General features: G+C 38.1%; 1 protein-coding gene across 1 annotated transcript; it reads right to left on the bottom strand.

The window, feature by feature from the left end:
• Nucleotides 1-3,445: 3,445 nt before the first annotated feature.
• LOC101582887 (pre-mRNA-splicing factor CWC22 homolog) lies at nucleotides 3,446-6,535 on the bottom strand. Its single transcript, XM_023722912.1, is given in 3 exon segments — nucleotides 3,446-3,843; nucleotides 3,846-5,036; nucleotides 5,233-6,535. Coding segments are annotated over 3 exon segments (2,700 nt in total). The 5' UTR covers nucleotides 6,421-6,535; the 3' UTR covers nucleotides 3,446-3,522.
• Between the last annotated feature and the right edge of the window lie 10,122 nt (nucleotides 6,536-16,657).

Below are 16,657 nucleotides of genomic sequence, written 5' to 3'. Positions count from 1 at the left end.
ACTGATAGCAGACAAACACAAGCACAGGCAAATTCAGTACAGGCTAAGTGGTGGTCTCATATTGGTTCCCCATGGAATGGACCAGGTTTGAGTTCTATTTTTTTTTTCTTTCAGGTTTGAATTCTATAAAGAAAAACTCTTGAATCACACGTGTTTTAAGGGTTAGAGTACAGTATATATTCACAAAGCATTCACTGATACAAGCATAGGACAGACATCTGATAGAGTTTAAAGGACATGTGGTCTCACTGTCACACACACACACATACACACATTTGTAGACATTGAGAAACACAGTAGCATTACTGTTAAAGAAGTTCAAAGAAAAAGAGTTGGAGCTTTTGGAGATGTCCTGGGCTGTTGGAAATTCTAATATGGTTTCTGGGGTTGGAAGATGGCTTAGCTTACCTTGCCTCTGTGAGGAAGGATTGCCATGGACTCAGGCAAGGTCTGAGACCAGCCTGTCCCCTAAATTCACTTGGGGCTCGAGCCACAATGAACATGGTGCAGTGTCTCTGGTACTTTTAGCCTTCCTTAAGCCTGCAAATAAAAGGTACTTCACACTTAGAGTACGCTTTTTGAGATGCCTTAAGTTTTGGTGCTCCACTACACATTTTATGAAGAGTAATTTTCCTTCTGCTCTGTGTCCCAGAGTGCTGTGAACACATCCCTGTTTGAAATTTACCGCAGTGTACATTTTTTGTTATTGTACCTTGCGTTTGTCTCATTGGCTTAACAGAGAATTATTGGAAAGCACGGCCTACGGCCCAGCACCTTTGTAGCTCCAGTGCATTTCATCTAGATGTTGGCATATAACAGATATGTCAAGTAAATGAAAAATCATATTATAAATCTTACCAAGCTACACATCAAGATTTATGGGTGGGAGAGAGAAGCTTGCTTAGCTCCAAGAAGATGATAACAGAATTGATAACTCAAAGGAATGGTGCCAAAAGTGGCTCTACTCAAGTCAAAGACATCTTGCGAATACTTTTGTCATTGTCTGCTTCTTTTGGCGTTATCTGCTTGGAATTACTTTTTTTTAAGCTCATGTGCAACAACTGAGCACTGTCAAATAAAATGACCTGAGCTACCCACTTGCTTCATACAGACTGCTTGCCAGGACGGTCATGGCTGGGGTGCGACTCATTGGTAAAGAGCTTGCCCAACCTGTGTAAGGCTCTGGATTCTATCCCCACTGTCCTTGTCCCCTTTAAAAAGAAAACAAAACCATAAATCCAGGCCAGCCAATCTGCCGGGAAGAGCTCAGTTCATGCCCACTGCTCCTGATCGCTCTTCTGGGTACCCCAGTTGAGCATGAAAAGCATCTTAACGCGGATTGGAACTCTTCCGCTGCCCTGCGAATGGCGAGCTTGTTGAACTCAGAGTTAGCTTCTTCTAAGTTGCAGAAGACCTTGACTGGCTGTTCTCCATTCAAGGAGAAATTATTTCTTTCTTGGTATTTTTCTGGTTCTTATTTATGCATGGGAAAAAGGAAATTTACTTTCTATTTTAATTTATGGTCAAAAGTATGTCAGGTTGTGCTATTATCATTTTCATCTTTAGGACAACAATGCAGTAAATGTGAAAAGCATTTTAGAGATGAAGCTGAAAACTCAGAGAAGTTTAGTAAATTGTTCAAGAACTTGCAGAAAACATGTTAATGCCAATGCTAACCTCATTTTGTGTGACTTCAAGGTAATATTCCTCTCATGCTGCAACTTTGATTATAGTTTAGCAAATCTTTTTAAAAGAACTTGAATTCCCTTATTTTGGAACTTAGTTTTTCTTGCCAGAATTATTCAGGGGTGATATAATTTTCTTTTTACTAAAGAAGATACATTTGACATTTATTTTAAAAGCTCATTCTTGCCTGTAATCCCAGCGACTCAGGAGACTGAGGCAGGGCCGGAGGATCACAAGTTTGAAGCCAATCCAAGGCTTTTATAGCGAGGCCTTGTTTCAAAAGAAATAATTAAAAGGGTTGAGGGCTGGGCAAATAGCTCAGTGGATTAAAGCACCTGCAAGCAGGCGCAGGGGCTTAGGGTTCAATCCCCTGGGCCTGCTGTGCCAGCCCTGCCCCCGGGGCATGCTGAGCTAGCAATTGAGACTGGATGTGGTGGTGCGCACCTGTAATCCCAGCACTTGGGAGGCTGTAAACAAGCAGATCACTATGAGTCCAATGTAGTAGTGAGACCCTGAACACCCTGTAGATCTTTCCCTAAAATACAAAAAAAGAGAAAGAAAGAAAGAAAGAAAGAAAGAAAGAAAGAAAGAAAGAAAGAAAGAAAGAGAGCTGGAAATATAGCTTAGTAATAGAGCATCCCTGGATTCAGCCTACTGTACTGAAAAAAATAAATGAAGAGAGGAAGGAAAAAGAAAAGAAATTGAAATAAAAGAACAGAGAGAGTCACATGGAGAGAAAACATGAGAGTCACATGGAGAGAAAACTTTCTCTCAGGCTTTCACAGAGAGTAAATTGGGCAAGCAATGGCCATAACTCATCCACATGGCTAACACTGACAAAGGATCTACAAACTGTGGTACAGGGTTTCAGGATAAGTCCAGAGGGGATTAGACTGACCTGAGGAACTGAGTTGGAGTGCTCTGAAATTTCTGTGGAAACATCTGTTATAAATGAGGTTCTGCTGTTTTAGAAGAACAGCCTCACTGATGCCAAGTTCAAAACTTCAGGAAAATAGCCCTTGTGATGGGAATAAAGTTTAAGCTAATATAAGTTTGAACCTGAGAGAATAACAAATTGACTCAATATCCTTTAGCTCTGTGACTGAGAGTGTAGTCCAACTGTTCCTAAATCATTTATATAGTTCCTCTAGAGAAAATATTTTTGGGAAAAAATTGCATTTTTAAATTAATGCTTTACAATCAAAATATCTGTCACTTAAGGAATGGATGAAAAATGTAGTATTTTTATACAATGGAGTATACTCAGCTATAAAGAATGATAAACTTGAAGCTTTTATATTTAAGTGGATGCCACTTGAAGATATACTCATAAGTGAAATAAACCAGACCCACATATGTAAATATCATATAGTCTCCCTAGTATAGAACTCAAAAGAATAAATACAAATAGAAAGGTATAACACAATTAAAAGGAAAGCGAGGACTTGAGGATTAGACAATGAAGAGAGAGCAAGGAAAAAAGCTAGGAAACATGACAGGGGCAAAGCCGTACATTTGTATGCACAAGATGAGTAAGAGTAAGGCAATGATCCTGAGAATCTTCAGCAGGTTTTTTTTTTTTTTTCAATGAACATTTGACTGTTTTATTCACAAAATATAAGCAAGACTTACATACATTCCTTTGCTGTTGAGATTTTTTTTCTTCCAATAATTTTATAAGGAATCCACTGAATATATCAATTATAAAACGTTAAAATGAAAACATTTTCAAAATTTACAAAGCAATACTTTATACAAGAGCTCTATAAAGTTCAATAATGGAAAAAATACTTTGAACTGAATAGAAAGCATGTTCAGTTATGTTGTTTTGTAGAACTACTTTTCTCTTCTCCGGTCCTGATGTTTCTCTAACTCTCTGGAGCGCTCAGAGTATCTGCTTGGTTTTTCCCAGCGTCTTTCAGCTCCATTCTGATACCTATCTTCCTCGCTCTTAGAGCTAGCATGTTTCCTATTCTTCTCTCTTGACTTTGATCTATCTGATCTTCTAGAATTTTCACTGTCCTGATTTCGGAGTCTGTAATTCTCATTTTCTGAAAAATTCTTCCTTCTCTCCCCTCTCTTCTTTTCGGGATCGCCATGCCAATTCTCCCAGTCCATGCACATTTCTTGGTCTCGGTCACTCCCATAGCGATCGTGTAACTGTTTCCTTCGGCAAGGATGCTCCTCCTGTCTGATGTGTGCTTTGCTACAGGATCTCTCCAGTTTTGATCTCTTGAATTTTGACTTCTGTGTTTTTCTGATCTCCGGTCCCTCTCAGACCTTGCGTCCTGGTGCTTGCGCTCGGCCCTTCTTTTCTCCTGTCTCCTCTCATTTGTTTGTTGGCTCCTGGCTGATTTATCTCCATCTTTACTTCTGGTCTTCCTGTGTCCCTTCTTTCTCATATCTTTAGCTGAGGCCGAGCTACGGCTGCTGGAAGACGAAGAGCCGCTGTCCGCAGTGGACGACTCTGAACTGCTCTCGCTGCTGTCAGAGTTGGAGTCTGCAGAGTCAGAATCCGAGGAGGACTCCGAAGATGAAGAGCGCAGCGAGGATTTGCTTTGTTCAATATCTGGTTTCTGGGTCACGATAATTTTCGGTGTGTTTTTGAGATGCTCACGCAATTCATCCGTTAAACCTCCAAGACCTATAGAGGTAAAGAAGTTGATGGCAAACCGAGTGTTTCTTGGATTATCTCGGGGTAATAATCCTTCAAAGAACGGCTGTAGGGTTTCATCCTTCAATCTTGCATTCAGTTTAGGAAGACCCATGTATTCACACAGTTCCTGGAAAAATATTTTGACAAAAATTCTACTAGATGATGTAGTGGTTTCTTCACTCAGCTTTCTACATTCAAGAACGCTCCACGGAAGTGAGTCAGTGTACAAGAGGTGAGCAAACATCTTCGCAACATTCCTCAATTTGTTTGTTTCTAGGCGATGAATGGTATCATACTGTTCTTTGAATATACTTTCAAAAGATTCCATGTATTTTTTTTTCAGCATGCAAAATCGCCCAGCCAATAAACCAAAAAATTTCTCATATGTCCTCTGTTGGGCACAGCAATCAAGTATCATATTGCAGAGTTCTTTTGTTTGACTTTCAGGAAATTCCATTTTCAGCAATTTGTGAGCACATTCTTCAAAATCTAAACTTGACTGAATAGCAAGATATATTGTACGACGAAATGAGACTAGATTAATTTCTGTCTTATCATGAATAGTTACTTTTTGTCCTTCATCTTCTTCTCCTTCTTCCTCTTCCTCTTCTTCTTCCTCTTCACTACTTCCTGCCTCTTGGTCTGTGTTTGAATCACTGTCTCCTTCATCAAGTATTTCTTTCTTAATAGCTTTTTTTTTTTTACATTTATTTTTTGTGTGTGTGTGTGTGTGTGTGTGTGTGTGTGGCCAGCTCAGCCCACCAGGGGGTGCGGCTGGCTGGCATGTGGTGCTGGGGGATCGAACCGCGGTCCCTGTGCTTTGTCAAGCTTGTTTCAAGTAGGTGCTTTAGACCACTGAGCCATCTCTCCAGCCCCCTCTTAATAGCTTTGTACTTTTCTTCATTCTCCATAAAATTAGGATCCATCTTGAACACATTGAGAACGTCCTCTGGATTGTAGTCATCCTCCAAGGGGAGCATATGAGTGAACTGATCGTCTTCTTCAACGAGGTCAAGTCCTTCCAGGATGACTGGGTGGTCCTTGAATCCATCCTTCCGTACAGCAAACATCACTTCAATCATATACTGAACTCTTTTGTCAATTTCAGATTCATGCAGAATGTTTCGAAGGCGTTCAAAGATTGCGTTGATTCCTCTTGGGGACACTTGTGTTAATTTGAGGCCACATTCCTTGAGAAAACCAATAGCCACTTCAACACTGTCATCTGTTGGTCTTTCCAAAAGCAAAGTGAGCATTTCTAAGCATAGAACTTCATGCGCCACATTTTGGTTAATAAGATGTGCTACAAATTTTGAAGCAGTCAGACAAAGTTGCTTATCATTTCTTCGATAGCCTTTTTGAAAATTAAGAATTAACCTCTTTAGGATTAACTCCCCAATCTGTGGAAACTTTGAGTTGATAATCGCCACTAAGGCTGCATAGACGTGTGTGAAGATGGGCGATGCACTCTAGGCTTGTAACACAGATCTGGACAGTAGTCCTCTTCCTCTGACTATATTTTCTTGAAGAAGCTCTTGGATAATAATACTTATGTTGGAAATGTTGACTTTGTTGATAAGACCATTGATTGACTTCTTTAAGGCCTCCCAGCTCATCCTCTGGTATGCTAAGCTGTTTTTATCTGTAATCTGCTCCTGCATCATCCTGAGCTTGGCGGGAGGAATGTATGCTCCACCAGTGTGGGTAAGGAGCAGGTCCAGCTCGTCTTTCTTCTTCTTTGCAGCAGACTCATCCTGAGTTGAACCCTGGTGTGCTGAGGCATCTGGGCTCCTCCTCCCTGGAGATGGGGATTCCCGGGACCTCTTCTTCTCCATCTCTCTCTCTTGCTCTCTGCGTTTCTCTTGGTCCCTGCTTCGGGAATCCACACCATCATAAGAATGTCCTCTTCTTGAGTGTTCATAGTCTGACCTGCTGTAATCAAAGTAATCTCTATCCTGGGGGGACCGTTCTCGTTCTGTGTATCTGTCTTCAGGGGAGGAGGTCCTCTGGTAAGAATTATAGTTTTCTCTTTTGTCATGACCAGAAGAATGCCTGATCTGTGCCACACTACTTTTCATTTTCTGCTGCCAGTTGATCTGTTAAGTCAGAACTCAAGTTGGTCCAAGTTACAAGTACTTAGTGGTCTGAATTCCTTGATGGTTTACTTTTTCTATCTACAAACACTAAAGCTCTACTGCGCCCCGGAACCGGGGATTGAACTCAGACCCTTGTACTTGCTAGGGAAGCGCTTATTCCACTGAGCCATCTCCCCAGCCCCCTTCAGCAGGTTTTTAAAACTAGCAGTTAATTGGTAGGATTCTCACCCTGACTATATGGTGACACCTGTGAACTAAGCAATTGCACTGAATAGCAATGTATAATACTAGGGCCATGCTTGGAATGCCTGTTATTCTGGTCTTCTAAATATGTACTGTTTGCATGTCATACAATTACTGCTATACTGTCTCTCAAGTAAATGTTTATTTTTTTTAAAGGGTAATAAATGAAAACAAGAGACAAGAAACAAAAATGTCACAGGTCTGTCTTGCTACAATGCTGTATATGGTTAGATTTCTTAATTTCTGTGAAAAAATATGCAATTGTTTATTCCAATTTTTTTAGAAATATTTTTTCATTTATTTTTTCTTCACATTCTGTAGGGATTTAAAGTTTAACCTATCAATACTTGATGGAAAATACCTGTTCCGTGCTATGTCTAATATGTTTGATATTCAGACAGATAGTGAGGTTCAGCTCAACTGCCTATGTTATAGGTTGATAATATCATTAAGCTTCTCTTCTAGAGGGTTAACAACTTAAGTTTGCAGACCAAAATTAGAGAAAAAGAAGGGCTACAAAGACAGTCAACATTTTAATCAGTGAAGACTCAGGACATAAGAGAACCTGTATTGTAATATCCTGTAACTCAGTGATGTTCCAAATTTTCTGATCAAGGAGACTATGAGGCCACAGAGGAAAGTGATCGACGATGTAGAGTGTGCCTAAGGAGAGCCACATGGAACAAAAACATTCTTTCAGGCTTTCACAGAGAGCAAATTGGTCAAGCAATGGCCATGACTCATCTACATGGCTGACACTGACAAAGGATCTACAAAGTGAGGTACAGGGTTTCAGGGTAAATCCTGAGGGGATTTGACTGACCTTGTTAGATACAGAAGTTACATTACTTGTTATGTAGGTCTTGCTTTATCTTGGTCTTAACCATCCACAGAAGAGTATGATAATGAGGTATGAAAAGTAAAGCCATATTAATATACTGAGTTGTAAAAGGCTCAAGTCAACAACTTCTGACAGGGAGATGGCTCATTAGAATAAGTGCTTGCTTGGTAAGTGCAAGGGCTTGAGTTCAATACCCAGTTCCACCAAACAAACAAACAACTTCTGACATTGCCAGTCCTACAAATAATCCACTACTATTATGGACTACTGGACTATATTGGATTATTTTACTGAATTCATGTACCTACAATATTTAAATGGCAAAGGAATGCCCATCTCTGACAAAACTAAACAAAAAAAGGGGGATACAAATGAAAGACCATTTTGAATCTGTATATACAAAACAGGATAGATATACAGCTACTTTCTCTTAATTCAACGAGAAGAAAGATTTGTACTAATAGTGTTTGGACAGGATACCATGTCTGCATCTTGTACTATGAACAATCACTACAAAAACAACAATATGCAATGTATTACTTATTGAAACAGTCCTATTAATCAGTTTTGAAACTGTCTCATTGCAATTTGTTTCTCAATAAAATCAATAAAAAGTTAAAAATTAAATGAATGCTTTCACACTGGCTCTTATTAAGTTGCCCAAGGTGACCTTGAACTTGTGATCCTCTTGTCTCAGTATCCTCAGCAGCTGGGATTACAAACATATACCACAATGCCAGGCAGATCTTTGGTGAAAGGGGAGTAGGGTATGCTAAAATACAGCAGGTTATAAAACAAAACATGGGTTTGGGGTCTATACTGACTGTATTGAACTCCATCAGGTTGACCTTCAAATTGTATGAGCTTAGATGAGCCACATAGCTTTTTCTAAATCCTGCTTGTATTACAACTTTTGGGACAACTCAGTGAGTAAACAGGCACAGAAGGTGTAACGCAGGCTTTGGTGGTTATATTAGCCAGGCTGTGCTGGACAATGCAGGAGTAGCAAATTCACAGTTATGTTTTACAATAAAAGCCTATCTTCTACTCACACAAAGTTCTATGGTGTTCAGGCAGTTCTCTTCCATCATGTACTTCTGTTATCTGGAATATATGGCTTCCAAGTTACCTCAGCAGGAAGAGAAAACAAGCTTCCTTAGCAAGCTGCCTCAGCCCAGAGTGCGGCCCACTCTTCTATTCCCAGTCCATCAGCCACAGCCAGGCACATTTGCCCAGGCGATCCCAGGCAAGGCCAGAAACTGAGGGGAGCTCAGCGCACAGCCAGAATCAAGGAGCCTGTCATGGGAGGAGAGACTCCATTACTCTCTCCTCTTGCTTGCAGAAGTAGGGTTATATTTTGAACTGAAATTCATGCCTAAAACTAATGCTATTTTTCAAAGAGCTCTTTGTTTCTGGGTAGGTAGATTCTGTCCTCATTTTTGTTTTATGCTGCATGTGAGATCATTTGACACACTAAAATTGTCAGTGGAAAAAATTCAGAATTAAATCAATGACAATGCCACATTTAGGAAGTTAATTAAATGAATGAACTATCTCCTGGGGAGAAAGGAAAATAATATCTTAATCTGATAGGTGTGTATATATTTTAGTTTTTGTATTATATCACAGGTAATTAGAAAAATTAGCATCATGTTTATTTGAAGTAATACCTTAGAAATTACAGAATACTGCAAGATATTCTTCATGCTTCCTGTCTCCCAACTGCCAATCCATCCTCCACTTTGCCACCTGAGAGCATCTGAAATGAAAATCTGATCAAACCACTGCTACTTAAAAGTAAAATAGAAACTTTTTAAGATTCTACTGGGTGCCTTGAAAAATCTGTCTGGCTGCCCAACATATTGCAATTTACTGTTCCAGCCTGTGACGACTTTTTGTGTCAACCTAACTATGCTTGAGTTATGCCTTCCAGCCTTTCCTTCTTATCATTCTGGGTCAGGGTTGACCACAGGAAAAAAAAAACTGCTTCAAGGGAGACTCAGATGGAACTTATAATATTAGAAGAATTTCTAATGGAAAGCTATAATATGAGAGGACATGAATACATTAGATATCTGCTACTAACATGGGCAGAGTATGAACCCTGTTTTAGACACTTTTTCAAACCTTATACAGATATTAATAACTCCTTTGTTCATGGTTATGGTCCAAGAGTAAGGCACTCTTGTTATTCCTATTCTATAGATGCAGAAACTGAGATTTGGTTTCTCGCCTAAACTCATCCAGTATGTGCGAGAGTCAAGATTTGCACCCAGACTCTGTGACTCTACACTCACTACAATCACTAGAGAAGCTTTCACAGAGCTTCTGGGAGCTCGTAACATTCTCTAAAAGTAATATAGATAACTTCTTTTCATATGGATAAGTAACTGGAAATTTCAGTCAACTCTTTACAAGTGATAGAATAAAGCAGAGCCACAAAGAGTGTGGAGCTGATGGAAAGTCAAAAAACTTGATTAGAGGGCTGGGAGATGGCTCAGTGGAATAAGTGCTTGCCTGGCAAGCACAAGGTCCTGAGTTCAATTCCTGGTACCGCCAAAAATAATAATTATTATTTTCCACTGATACTAGTATACGTGGGTGACACACTTTAGCTGGTCACCCTCTAGTTGATGAGGGCTATCCTTGAGACAATAGTGTCCCATCAAATGTGCCATGGCACGGTGAGAACAGGTTAGGTTTTGGTGCAGTAACAGATGAGTCTCGAATCCCTCACAGGAGGATAAAATCATTTCTTGTCCATCGTATGTTATCATTATATGGTCATGTCTCCACTCCATGTAGGCTTCACATCAGGACACAGGATGACTTGGGATGTTCCTGATATCTGTAGTAGTTTGAATTAAATCCAGCCAGGAACCAAGTTCATTCAAGCCAGCATGAGGCACACAGTTTCATGTAGGCTGAGCAAATTTGGTTTCAATGTCACAGTCAGAAACCAGCCTGTGCTTAAGTTGAACTAAAGGTGCACTTGCTGAGATTATCGGCTGCCATGCCCCAAAAATATGGTTGACTTGCTTGGATTAATGAACTTGGATCTGAACACTGTTTGCCCACATTTTCTGCTAGTGACAGCAGAGAAACACCTTGAAGTAGGCATTTCTTTACATTTTCTTCTTTCCTTTCTCTCTCGTTTCTTTTTTGTTGTTGTTGTTGGTTGTTTCTTGATTGTTCTTGTTTTTATGAGTATGAACAAATTCAAGGTTATTGTCATTCTGTCCTATTCTTGTTTTTATTTCTTCTTTCTCTCCTCCCTTACCATCTTCTTCAACAGTTTCCAAAGTTTATGTGATTTTTATTTGTCTTCCAGCTTTGCTTCAAATCTCTTCCTCTTCTTCTATTTCTCTATTTTTCCACTGATCCCATTTAAATTTTTTGGCCTTACTATACTGAGATCTTATTTATTGCATATAATTTTCTGATTCATTTTAGATATTGTTATATAACCATAAATCTAGTTTACACAGTTAAGGTAACAAATTAATAGGCACCTGTTTGTCATTTTCTAGGTTGTGTTTTATGCTATTTTTATTGCTGGTTGTATCACTTTAACAAAACTGACATAATTGTTCTAACCAGTTGCTCAGGACTAAGAATGACTAAGGGTTATAAAACATTCTATAGGCTAGTGCCAAAGTACCAGGGGATGGTTCAGGATTCTAGAAATTTTCAGGATTCTAGAAATTCAACACAAGAATACAACATTAAAAGTATGCAAGAACTTCTCATCTCATTAAAGTGAAATGGTAGGATCTTGTAATACATTAAAAACTCAAAAGATAGCTACACCAGGAAGACATCTCTTAATCATTTACTAAGGGTTCTAATTACTAGGAATAAAGCTATTTGTCATAACACTTTATGAGAATTAACCCATAAATTAAGCTAAAAAAGAAGCCCAGAAAATGAGAAGACACTTAAAATAAGATGCAGCCCCAGACTTCCAGCTTACAAAAGGCAAACCCAGGGTGAGAGAATCCAAAAGCTACCCACCTGGACTTCCTGGGGTGGTAACAGTGGAAGCAATGAAACAAATGAATGAGGCCCTAAAAAAATCTAATCAAAAGCAATTTCTCAGATAACTGAGGAGCTGGTGAACATAATGAAAGACATGCTTAGTGACTATAGAGCAAATACAGATTAAAAAAAAATAGATCATCTTAGGAAAGTGATGGAAACCATGAATGCCCAACATAGGAAAGAAATGTAATCTATGAAATAGATAATCTGATTAAAAATTTCATTAAAATATATGCAGCAAAATGAGCCAATGTGAGGACAGAATTTCATATGTGGAAGACAGAATTGTGGTTAGTGATCATGAAAAGAAATGGTTCTTTACCATATAACTCAGTTGTGCCCCAAATTTTCTGATCAAGGAGATTATGAAACCACAGAGGAAGGTGATGTAGAGTGTGCCTAAGGAGAGTCACATGGAGAGAAAACATTCTTTCAGGCTTTCACAGAGAGCATATTGGTCAAGCAGTGACCATGACTCATCCACATGGCTGACACCGACAAAGGATCTACAAAGTGCGGTGCAGGGTTACAGGAAAAATGCCAAGAGTACTTGACTGACCTTATCAGGTACAAAAGTTACATTTCTTGTTATATAGGTCTTGCTTTATCTTAGTCTTAACCATCCAGCAGAAAAGTATAAAAATGAGATATATAAAATAAAGCTATATTAATATACTGAGCTGTAAAAGGCTCAAGCTAACAACTTCTGCAGATAACCCACTACTATTGTGGACTGTTGGACTGTGTTGGATTGTTTGGCTGAATTCAAGCATCTATAGTATTTAGATGCCAATAGAAAACCCATCTCTGACAGGACTAAACAAAAAAAGGAGATACAAACGAAGGAACATTTTGTATTAGTATATACAGAATAGTTAGGATAGATATGCAGCTACTTTCACTTAATTCAATGAGAAAAAAAGATTTGTACTAATAATATTTGGACAGGATATCCTGTCTGCTTCTTGTATTATGGATAACCACTAAGAAGATAACAATGTACAAGGTATTAATTATTGAAACTGTCCTATTAATCAGCAATGAAACTGCCTCATTGATATTTGTTTCTCAATAAAATAAAACATTAAAAAAATGAAAAGAAATGGTTCTTTAAAATAGTAAGGATCCATGAGAAATCAATACAGTAGCTGCTGGATGATGTAAAGAAGAATAACATAAGATTGATCAAAGTCAATGAAAAAGTAAGATATAGTGCAAATGACATTTAAAATAACCACAAAATTGTTCAAAGAAGTAATGGCAGAAAACTTCCCAAGTAGGAAGAAGAATTTGGTATACAGATAAATGAATCATATAGAACTCTATCTATGATCAAAGAAAAATCTACACCAAGACATATAATAGGATTTTAGAAATTCAACACAGGAACACAATATTAAAAGCTATTAGAGAAATAAATAAATCACCTTTAAAGGAAGGCTCACTAGAATCACAGCAGATTTCCCAACACAAACCCTCTAGTCAAGCAAAGTGTGGAGTGAAGTACTTCAAGCCCTAAAAGAAAATGACCTCCAACCAGGCTGACTGCAAAATTTTCTTTCAGAATTGATGGAGAAATAAGATACTTCTATAATAAAGAACACCTGAGGAAACCCATGAACATTAAACCAATGCTCTGAAATGTTCTGAAGCATATTCTAGAAAGCAATGACAAGGTTTACAACTCCATGAACCCCCAAACAATGAACCCACTAGACAATACAGACAAGCAAATGGGAAGTGGGGGAATTAAGAAAAAGGTACAAAGAATCAGTGCATTGAAGAGTTGGTTCTTTGAAAGATTAAATAAAACTAACAAAACCTTACTGAATCTTATCAAAAAGGCAAAGAAAAGACTCAAATCCATACAATTAGGAATGAAAAGGGTTGAAGTGACAACAAAGTCAATAGAAATCCAGATCATCATTGCCTACTTCAAGAACCTGTACTTTTGTTTGTTTGTGTTTCTTGGGGACAAGCTCTCATTATGCTGTTCAGGCTGGCCTTAAGCTCACTATGTAGTGATCCTCCTGCATGAGCCTCTTGAGTGCTGGGATTATAAGGATGTGCCACCATGCCCTGCTAAGTAGCTATATTCTAATAAAAAGGAAAACACAGAAAAAATGGACAGATTCTTAGCTACATATGAATCAGCAAAGCTAAATCAAGAAAATATAGAAATCATAAATAAACCAATATTAACTAATAAAATTGAAGAAGACATTTAAAATCTAACATCAAAAAAAAAAAAAAATTCCAGGCCCTGATTCATTGCTAAATTCTACAAGAAATTAGGGGAAAACCTAAAGCTTCTACTTCTCAAGCTTTTTATGAAATTGAAAGAGAAGCAATATTCTCAAATTCATTTTTGAAAATAAGAATTATCCTGATACCAAACCAGAGAATGATCCAACCAAAAATGAGAACTACAGACCAATTTTTTAAATGAATATAGATGCAAAAATCCTCAATAAAATACTGACAGAGTGCAGCAAATCATCAAGAAGATTGTATACTGTGACCAAGTGGGATTCATTCCAAGAATGCAGGGATGGTTCGACATATCCACATCAATAAATGTAACACACCATATCAATAGAGCTAAAGGCAAAAATCACATGATCATATCAATAGATGCAGAAAAAGCTTTTGATAAAGTCCAGCACTCATTTATGATAAAACCTCTACAGAAAATTGGAATAGATGGTCTTTGTCTCAATCTGATAAACATCATCTCTGTCAAACCAACAGCCAATATCATACTAAATGGACAAAAACTGAAAGCTTGCACTTTAAAATCAAGATCAAGATAAGGATGTTTACTGTCACTACTCTTATTCAATTCTGGAACCATAAGTCAGAGTAATTATACAAGAGAAGAAAATAAAAAGAATAAGCATAGGAAAGGAAGATGTTTCATTATCATTATTTGCAGATTACCTGACACTTTACATAGAAGACCCCAAATACTCCACCAAAACACCTCTAGATTTCATAACCAAATCAGTAGCCTCACTATATACAAAGGCAATACTCAAAAATCAATAGACTTCTGGTACATGAGTAGCAAATGCACTGGGAGAGAAATTATGAGGACAATACCTTTCACAATGACATAACCCCAAATTGTAATACCTTGGAATCAATACAGTGAATGATGTAAGAGAACTCCACATTGAGAACTACGGTACTCTGAAAAAGGAGATTGAACAGGATATCAGAAAATGGAAAGATATTTCTTGCTCTTGGGTGAGAAAATCAATATAACAAAATTACCAAGCATCCAAAATTGTTATACAGATTTAATGCAACTAAAATCAAAATTCTAAATGCATAGCTCACAGAATTAGAGAAAACAATCCTAAAATCCATTTGGAGTCCAAAGAGACCTAGGATAGTAAAAACAATTCTGGGCAACAAAGGCAAGGCAGGGGGCATCACAATCATTACTTGAAATTATACTATAAAGCTGCTGTAGGGGGCCGGGGAGATGGCTCAGTGGAGTAAGTGCTTCCCTGGCAAGCGCAAGGGCCTGAGTTCAATCCCTGATTCCACAAAAAAAAAAAAAAAAAGAAAGAAAGAAAGAAAAGCTGCTGTGATAAAACAACAACATGATCTTGGCAAAACAAACAACCAAAAAACAAAAACCAGACCTGAGGACCAAAGGAACAGATTAGAAGATACAGAAACAACTCTAGGGGCCAAACATGTTAACTGAAAGAAAAAACCTCTTTAATAAATGGTGCTGGAAAAACTAACTTTCCACATGCTGAAGACTAAAACTAGACCCATGTCTATTACTATGTGCTAAACTAAGATACACCTAACATCTAAATATTAAAACAGAAATACTAAAGGAAGAATTTGTAGAACTCTTGAAGATATAAGTGTAATCAAAGACATGAAGAAGCCGCCAATTTCATGGGGAATATTACAAAGAATCAACAACTGGGGTCTCACCTCATTAAAAAGCTTTTTCATGGCAAAGGAAATCATTAACAGAGTGAAGAGAGAACCCATACAGTGAGAAAAACTTTGAGACAATTATCCTCAGATGAAGGACTAATATCAAGAACACACAAAGAATTAAAAAAAAATTAGATCCTCCAAAATTTAAAGACCCAATCCAAAAATGAGCATCTGAGAGGAAAACATACTTCTCAGATGAAGAATCATAAACAACAAATAGGGCGGGTCAAATAACTCAGTGGATTAAAGCCCCTGCAAGCAGGAGCAGAGGCGGGGTTTCAATCCCTGGGCATGCTCTGCCTGCTGTGCCAGCGCCGAGACAACAGTTGAGACTGGGTGTGGTGGTGCAGGCCTATAATCCCAGCTATTGGGAGGCTGTAAACAGGTGGCTGTAAACAGATAGATAATTGTCACTATGTGTATGATCTGTTAGTGATACCCTGAACACCCTGTAGACCCTTCTGTGTGTGTGTGTGTGTGTGTGTGTGTGTGTGTGTGTGTATAATTTTGGTCAACATCAAATAAAAATGGTCAACATGACTGGCCATTTGAGAGATGCAAATTAAAACAATGTTAAGACTCTACCTCACTCAGAAAGAATGGTTATTGCCAAAAAAATGAACCAATAACAAATGCTGACTGAACTCTGTGGAAAGAGGAACTGTTCTCCACTGTCGGTGGTACTGTAGAAAGGAGCAACCACCATGGAAATCAGTGTGATCTCCAAAAACCTAGGACTAGAGGTTCTATTTTATCCAGCTATTCCCTTCTTGGTATATTCTCAAAAGAATTAAAAGCATCATACCACAGAGATAAATGTGCACTCATGTTTGTAGCAGCACAGTTTGTAACAGCTAAAACTTGGAAAAAACCCAAATTCCCATCAACTGATGAAGGGATAAAAGATAATGTGGGTTTTAAGAAATATATAATGCAGCACTACTTTGCCATATGGAAGGATAAATGTGATACATTTACAGCTAAGTGGATGCACCTTGATATCATACTCTTAAATGAAATAAATTGGATACACATGTGTAAATACTGCATCGTATCTCTGATGTGAGAAACTAAAAGTGTAAATAAGAACAAAAATGTCTAACAGAAATTGTGAAATAGGAAGAA

The sequence above is a fragment of the Octodon degus genome, unplaced genomic scaffold, assembly GCF_000260255.1.
Source record: "Octodon degus isolate 3935 unplaced genomic scaffold, OctDeg1.0 scaffold00094, whole genome shotgun sequence".
NCBI classification, from domain to species: Eukaryota; Metazoa; Chordata; class Mammalia; order Rodentia; family Octodontidae; genus Octodon; species Octodon degus.
Note: the sequence above shows the minus strand (reverse complement) of the source record. Positions and strands in the feature narration are given on the sequence as shown.